The following is an 8,325-nucleotide window of genomic DNA, read 5'->3' on the forward strand; positions in this document are numbered from 1 at the left end:
TACCATCTGGCATTTAAATTACTTTGCTTGTGTGGCCTTTGTCTCTCTGCAGGGGAAGCTCCTGTAATAGGGAGGGCTTTTGTTTTTCTAAAGGAAAGTTATCTTGGCTCGAGAAACTGAACTGTCTACTGGGAACAGCACATTTCCTCTCCCAGCTATTCCCTTTGACAAGTTGGGAGTTTGGGGCTGGTTTGGTTATTTTTTGAGACTAGAGTCTTAATACAGTTCTGACTGATTTGGAACTCTTTATGCAGACCAGGCTGCCCTTGTATTAGAGATCCACCTTCTGCCTCCCAACTGCTAGGTTTAAAGACTTACACTGTAGTGTCTGATGAGCTGGGAGATTTTAAAAGGTGGGAGCCCATCCCTGTGCAATTACCCCATTGGGAGTGGTGCAGTTATCATACATACTAAATTGGGAAGGTTCTCATCACTTCAGAGGCCATATTCATGAACGTTTATTTTCCTAGCCCTTGTTGACTAAGCTACTTTGTGTGTATGTGTGTGTTTCAAGACAGGTGTCTTAGTTTGGGTTTTATTGCTGTGAAGAGACACCATGACCAAGCTCTTAAAGACAAATACTTTATTTGGACTGCCTTACAGAATCAGAGGTTCAGTCCATTATCATCATACTGGAAGGGTGGCATCATATAGCATACTTAGTGCTGGAGGAGCCAAGAGTTCTACATCTTGATTTGAAGGCAGCCAGGAGAAGACTGGAATTTCATACTGGGCGGAGCCTAGGCCAAGGAGGCCTCAAAGCCCACCTACACAGTGACATACTTCCTCCAGCAAGGCTGCACCTCCTAAAAGTGCCACTCCCTGTGACCAAGCATTCAAACACAGGAAGCTATGGGGGCCAAACCTAATCAAATCACCACAACAGGGATTTTCTGTGTAGCCCTGGTTGTCTTGCTGCTTAGATCTATAGACCAGGCTGGCCTGGAACTCAGAGATCCACCTGTCTCTGGCATGTGTCACCACCTCTGGCTAGACTAATCTACTTGTAGTAGTTTTGTGCGTTCTGGATATTTTGGGTAAATGTAATCACAGGCTTTTAGATAGCCTGCATCCTGAGGTGGCTTCTCCTTTCTCTTCTAAGTCTACTCAATGAAAAAATGCCCTACCAGCTGTCTGTGGCCTTTCCAGCCTTTTGAGCTTGTCTTCTATCTTGTTTCAAAACCATCCTACTTGTGTATCCCTTCCAACCCCACCTTCCCTTCCCCTAATGTGACTTGCCTCATCCTGAAACTCTGTAGAGCAGTGGTTCTCAGCCTTCCTAATGCTGTGGCAGTTTCTTGTGCTGAGATGATCTCCAACCATAAAATTGTATTGCTTCTCCCTAACTGCAAAATTGGTACTATTATGAATCTTAATGTGAATATCTGGTATGCAGGATATCTGATGTGACCCCAAAGGGGTCCTGACCCACAGGTTGAGAACCATTGCTCTAGACCTACATCATTCCAGACAGTTTCCCCATTAGCTTCTGTAATTTTTGTTTTTTAAGTTAAGATTTGCTTGGTGGTGGTGGTTCATGCCTTTAATCCCAGCACTCTGCACGCAGAGGCAGGCATAATCTCTGAATTCAAAGACAGCATACTCTACCAAGCAAGTTCCAGGATGACCAGGGTTTTATATTGAGAATCCCTGCTTCAAAAACAAAAAACAAAAGAAGGAAGACTTAATGTATTTTTTATATGCATGAATGCTTTGCCTGCGTATGTGTGTGTGTGTGCTGGCGTATGTGCCTGGTGCCTTGGAAGCTCAGAGGAAGGAGTTGGAACCCCTGGAACTGAAGTTGAAGGTGGTGAGCTGCCAAGTATATACCAGGAACTAAGCCATGTCCTCTGCTTGAACAGTTCTTTTAACTTCTAAGCCATCTTCTCATCCCTAAATAAAGTATTTTTTTAAATAAAACTGGTTCTTCAGTTCTACCCTAACATTTCAAAAACTATATTTGTCATGCTGCCTTGGTTACTGTTGCTGTGAAGAGCATATCCAAGGCAGCCTATGAAACAAATTGCATTAGTTGGGGGTGTGCTTAGTGAGTCTATGACCATTATGGCAGGAAGGATGACAGCAGGCAGGTAGGCATGGTGCTGGAGTAGTAGTTGAGAGTTTACATCTTACCTGCAGGTTGAAGGCTGAGAGCAAGAGACTGGGCCTCATGTGGGCTTTTGAAACCTGTAAGCCTAGCTCCAGGAACATATGTTCTCCAACAAGGCCTCTGCTAATGCTTTCAAAGTCATTTAAACCACCACAGCATAGAACATTTGGGATATTCCAGTCAGTTGTTGCACTGTTCTAGATGGTGCTTCTCTGGGGTCTGGAGAGAGAGCTTAATGGCTAACAGCAGGTTTTGCTCTTGCAGAGACCCAGATTCTCTTCCCAGCACCTACATGGTGGTTCACAACTGCCTGTAAGTCTAGTTGTGAGGCACCTGAGTGACCTTCTCCTAAGCTCCAAGGACACCAAGCATTTGCATAAAATGAATGTAGTAGTTAAACATTTTGAAAAATTAGGGTTTAAAAAAGAAAACATAATTCCAGGACATAGAAGGCCAAGGCAGGAGAATCACAAATTCAAAGCTACCCTGGGCTGCATAGAAAAACTCTGGTCTCAAGAAAATGGGCCAGGGGGCTGGTGAGATGGCTCAGTGGGTAAGAGCACCCGACTGCTTTTCCAAAGGTCTGGATTCAAATCCCAGCAACCACATGGTGGCTCACAACCATCTGTAACGAAATCTGACTCCCTCTTCTGGAGTGTCTGAAGACAGCGACAGTGTACTTACATATAATAATAAATAAATAAATAAAACCTTAAAAAAATATGTAAAAAAGAAAACATTTATTAAAAAAAAAAAGAAAAGAAAATGGGCCAGGGATGTGGTCCAGTTTGTAAAGTACTAGACTAGCAAACACTAGATTTGATTCCCAGCATTGGAAAAACTTTATATAATGGAACTCTAGGTTGTAGAGGCCAGAGGGTCAGAAGTGCAAGGACAACCTTAGCTCCAAGACAGGTTTGAGGTCTTTCTGGGCTACATGAGACACTCTCAGAAAAGGAGGGAGAAATCATCTATCACAGCAGCTCCAGTCCCTCCCAGCACCTAGGACTGTGGGGAGATAGAAACTGACCTAGTTAGGGTTTTCATTGCTGTGAAGAGACACCATGACCAAGGCAACTCTTACAAAGGAAAACATTTGATTGGGACTGGCTTATAGAGGTTTAGTTCATAATCGTCATGGAAAGAAGCATGACAGCAGGCAGGCAGACATGGTGCTAGAGGAGCCAGGAGTTCTGCATCTTGATCTAAAGGTAGCAGGGAGGAGACTTATCTCTCACTGGCCAGACAGGAGCATTGAAACTTCAAAGCTCACCTCCTCAATGGCACTCTTCCTCCAACAAAGCTACACCTAACAATGCTATTTTCTCTAAGCCAAGCATTCAAACATATAATTCTATGGGAGCTGTCTTATTCCTGCACAAAATATGACCAAGAAGCAGGTTGGGGAGGAAAGGGTTTATTCAGTTTCCACTTCCACATTGCTGTTCCTCGCCAAAGGAAGTTAGGGCAAGAACTTGGAGGCAGGAGCTGATGCAGAGGCCATGGAGGGATGGTTGCTTACTGGATTGCTTCTCCTGGCTTGCTCAGCTTGCTTTCTTATAGAACCCAGGACCACAGCCCAGGGATGGCACTATTCACAAAGGGCTGGGCCCTCCCCCGTCTTCATCACTAATTGAGAAAATGCCTTACAGCTCAAGGAGGTATTTCCTAAAGGGAGGCTCCTTTCTCTATAATAACTCCAGCTTGTGTCAAGTTGACACACCGAATAAGCCATCACATTCAAACCATCACATTCCATTCCCTGTCTGCATAGGCATGTAGCCATACTATAATGCAGAATACATTTAGACCAACTTCAAAAGTCCCCATAGTCTATCACAGTGTCAATGTTTAAAGGTTCAACATGTCTTCTGAAATTAATCCCCTATAAAATAAAGCAGATCACATACTGCCAACATATACACAAACTATACATTACCGATCCAAATTGGAAGAACAGAAATGCAGTGAGGACCAAAGCAAGACCAAAACTCAGCTCGGCAAATCCCAAACTCCGCATTTCCATGTCTGATGGCAAAATGTTCTTCAGATCTCCAGCTCCCTTCAGCTTTGCTGACTACAGCACACTTGTTTTAAGCTGGTTTCACTTTCTGTTACCAACTTTCCTTTGGCAGGTGTCCCATGGCATCTCTAACCTCTTGGGATCTCCAAGGCAAACTGAAGAAATACAGTTTTTAGCTTGGCTAATGTGCACCAAAGCTGTCTGCAGAAGCTTTTCCCTACCCCCTGCTGCTTGAAGAATTTTCCCTTTCCCTGCCAATGTAAGCAAGTTCAATAGTTCAATACCACCCGGCCCCTTCCCCATCTGAGAGGACTAAGAAGTCATGGTGACCATAGCTGCCGGAGCAAGATTAGCTGTTCTCAAAAATTAACTATAACACAGATAACAGTTCTTGGAAAGCCTGCCTCAGTTTGAATTCCGAGATAAACCACATACTGCCTTAACCTTGCTGACAAAGTTTTCTGGCACATTAATAGCTGACCCGTAAGTTCAAAATGTACTATTGCTTTGTTGACCAAATCATAATAACCCACCTTGGGGACAAGCAAAGTGAGTCACTAGACCAGAGGTAGTTACTGTGCGAACCAACCAATGCCTGAAAAGGTTACTTGCTACACCAATTCTTGCTACACCAATTAGAATAAGACAGCTACCCTGTTGCTCATATCTGCCCCTTACAAAAGTATAAAAAGTGTGCTCTTTCTTTGTTCTTGGTCTCGCCTCTGACCTGCGAGCTGGGAGGGGAGTCCCCAACATGTTGGATCAATAAAAATAATGATGCAGTTTGCAGCCATGGCGGTCTCCATGGTCTTTGTGAGTGAGGGTCTTTTGACAAACTCCAACAAAACCAAGCTTCACTTTCACAGCTTCACACAATGACTTTTCTGTTCCTCCATGTACCCCTGTCATATGCCTGACTTCAATAGCTTTTGTTTGTTGCAGAGGGAGGTTTTATAACCCCTTTCACACAATGACCTCTCTGCTCCTCAATTTAGAGACATCCCTGAAACATTCTATCCTTGATTCTAAAGCCAGAACCTTGTGGCCAAAGCTGCCAAGTTCTGCTTGTTGGGGCTGGAACATGGCCCCCTTGTTCTGTGACATCACCAGCTTTCTGTTTTTGATTTTTTTTTTTCTTCCTGCCTTTGCTTGGCTGTCCTGAAACTTGCTCTGTAGACAAGCATAGTCTTGATCTTAGAGGTTCTGCCTGCCTCTTCCTCTCAAGTGCTGGGATTAAAAGCGTGCAACACCTTGCCTGGACCTAAACTTTGCTTTAATTCCTTTTCACATTATGAAAGCTTACTAGCTGGGGTCTTGCTCCGAGGTCACCACTCCCTTAATTTCATTGAATACCTTTACTCTGATCATCTCCTTGAACTCAAGGTTTAGCTCCATTCCACTTCCAGTGCCCCTTTAATCCTTGAACTAGACATTGTATTTTTCTTGCTCAGTTTGCTGTTTCATCAAACTGCTTTCATAAGAGTTAACATTAGGAGCGGGTGAGATGCCTTAGTGGTTAAGAGCACTAGCTGTTCTTTCAGGGGTGCTGAGTTCAATTCCCAGCAACCACATGGTGGCTCACAACCATCTATCTATAAGGAGATTTGATGCCCTCTTCTAGCCTGCTGCAGCAGAGCACTCATACATTAAATTAAAAAACAAAAAGTTAACATAAGAACCCAGTGGTGGCCCACGCCTTTAATCCCAGCACTCAGAAGGCAGAGGCAGGAGGATCTCTGAGTTTGAGGCCAGCCTGGTCTATAGAAAAACCCTGTCTAGAAAAAACAAAGCAAAAGAAAAAGTTTACATTAGTTACTACACAGCAGAGTCTGTACTAAACTATTCTGAGATTTCCTTTGCCAGTGCAGTTAATCCAAAAGTCTTCACTTTAGCCTCAGGAAAATCTCAGACAAGGACAAAAATAGCTAAATTCCTTGCCAAAATATCACAAAAACTGTCTCTGGGCTACATACTAATGTTCTTCTCTGAAACCTCTTGAGCGAGGCCTACACAGTTTAAATCACCCTCAGCACCCTGTCTTCCACATTCTGCTAGGATGGCCCATTAAGCCCCTCTTAAAGCATTCCATTGCTTCCCTAACCCAAAGTTCCCAAATCTACACTCCTCCACACAAGAACATGGCCAGGCCTATCACAGCAATACCCAAGTCCCTGGTATCAACTTCTTAGGATTTTATTGCTGTGAAGAGACACCATGACCAAGGCAACTCTTTTTTTTTTTTTTTTTTTTTTTTTTTTTTACCAGAACATCCATTTTTATTGGGCAATACAATCCTTAGTATTCCATGTCAGAAACATGTAGATGTCAAATTGAGGAGAACCTGGAGGCCCAGAACTATTTGAGCTAAACTGAAATAACAGCCTATTTCCAGGCATGCTGTGTCCATTATCCTACATGTGGGTGGCCGGTTACAAGATTTTAAGCCCAGGGTCACAATAGTATCACTGGGCCATATCAGTTTTTTGTTTCTCTGTGTAGTCCTGGCTGTCCTGGGACTCACTTTGTAGACCAGGCTGGCCTCAAACTCAGAAATCTGCCTGCCTCTGCCTCCCAAGTGCTGGGATTAAAGGCGTGCGCCACCACCCAGCTCAGTTAATTTTGATACAACCAAAACCATGCATAATAAAACTTATCTATTTTGTAGTTCAGGCTGGCCTTGAACCCACTCCCTGGCTTCTTCACTAAGGCAGAGGCAATGGGATGCTTGGCACTGTCAGCCCCAGGTCCTAAGGACTGAACTTTCCACATGAAGTTGTAGTTACACACCAAGCCTTGCTGCATGCCTGAATCCTTTAGGCTGCTGGTTTTATAAAAGTTACACCAGTGGACTGGTAGGTTCTCTGGCCCTTCTAGATGCTCCTGTCCATTCCTACTAATCACAGCTTCTGAGATCCTCAAGAACTGCCAAGTTCTTCACACATGAACATCAGGAGACCTAAAGGTATTTTGTTATCCTGGACAGTAAGAGTTAGCTCTCAGCCTGTCAAGCACTTCCAGGGCTTTAATTTTCAAATGGCTGGCACTAAACAGGCTCTCTGAACCAAACAGTCGCTTGAAGGGCCTTCCTGGAGACAGACCCACCCATTCTCTACCCAGATCGTCCAGTTCTTTTGACCCAGGTCTTATACAACTCATGCTGGCTTTGGCTCCTTCCCTGACATTTTTTGGGACCTGCTACCATCTCTGAAACTTCAAGAGCTTTGTGGCTTACAAGTGAGACCAGCCTACCTACAGGTTCAGCTCTTTATTGGACAACTTAACAAAAGCAGTTTAGTCAAAAAGACCAAAGCCCATGTCATCTTCGGGCTCCTCGGACTCTTCCTTCTTTGCTTCCACTTTCTTCTCCTCAGCTGGGGCGGCGGCAGTGGACGGAGTAGGACCACCAGCAGGCGCAGCTCCAGCTGCTGGAACGAGCCCATTAGCCCCTACATTGCAGATGAGGCTCCGGATATTGACATTGGCCAGAGCCTTGGCAAACAAGCCAGGCCAGAAAGGTTCAACGCTGACACCAGCTGATTTAATGAGGGCATTGATCTTATCCTCTGTGACCGTCAACTCGTCATCGTGCAGGATGAGGGCGGAGTAGATGAAGGCGAGCGCAGATACAGACGCCATGTTGTGGACTGCCCGCTCCGTGCTAGTCACCAGATGAAGCGAGGGCCTCACCCCAATGCCGCCTTTGGCGGCAGCTGAGGAAAAGCCAAGGCAACTCTTATAAAGAACATTTAATTGAGATTGGCTTACAGGTTCAGAGTAAAGTTTAGTCCATTATCATCATGATGGGAAACATGGCAGCATGCAGGAAGACATGGTGCTGGAGGAGCCAAGAGTTCTGCATCTTGATCGGAAGGCAGGAAGGAGAAGGCTGTCTCTCATTGGCCAGACTTGAGCATACCTATAAGACCTCAAAGTCCGCCTGCTCAGTGACACATTTCCTCCAACAAAGCCACACCTACTCCAACCAGGCCACACCTCCTAATAGTGCCATTCCATGTGAGCCAAGCGTTCAAATACATGAGTATATGGGGCTGTGCCTATTCAAACTACCACAGAAGCCAAAGCGTTCCCTTCCCCAGTAATTCTTGGTTGTGTCAAGTTGACAAAACTAACCATCACACTGACCCCAAGAAGAGAACAAAGCAGATGGAAAGATACCTCTTCTGTTTAGAAC

The 8,325-nt window shown here is 44.7% G+C and overlaps 1 protein-coding gene across 1 annotated transcript; it reads right to left on the reverse strand.

Moving 5' to 3' along the window:
* Positions 1 to 7,380: 7,380 nt before the first annotated feature.
* On the reverse strand, positions 7,381 to 7,922 carry Gm13777 (predicted gene 13777). The gene has a single exon (XM_035096981.1). It carries the CDS (start codon positions 7,767 to 7,769, stop codon positions 7,425 to 7,427), a length of 345 nt encoding a protein of 114 aa, XP_034952872.1. The 5' UTR covers positions 7,770 to 7,922; the 3' UTR covers positions 7,381 to 7,424.
* Between the last annotated feature and the right edge of the window lie 403 nt (positions 7,923 to 8,325).

Source organism: Mus musculus, chromosome 2, assembly GCF_000001635.26.
Source record: "Mus musculus strain C57BL/6J chromosome 2, GRCm38.p6 C57BL/6J".
Lineage (NCBI taxonomy): Eukaryota > Metazoa > Chordata > Mammalia > Rodentia > Muridae > Mus > Mus musculus.

Coding starts and splice junctions, on each gene's coding strand:
- Gm13777 (XM_035096981.1), bottom strand. CDS start 7,769: ATGGCGTCTGTATCTGCGCTCGCCTTCATCTACTCCGCCCTCATCCTG.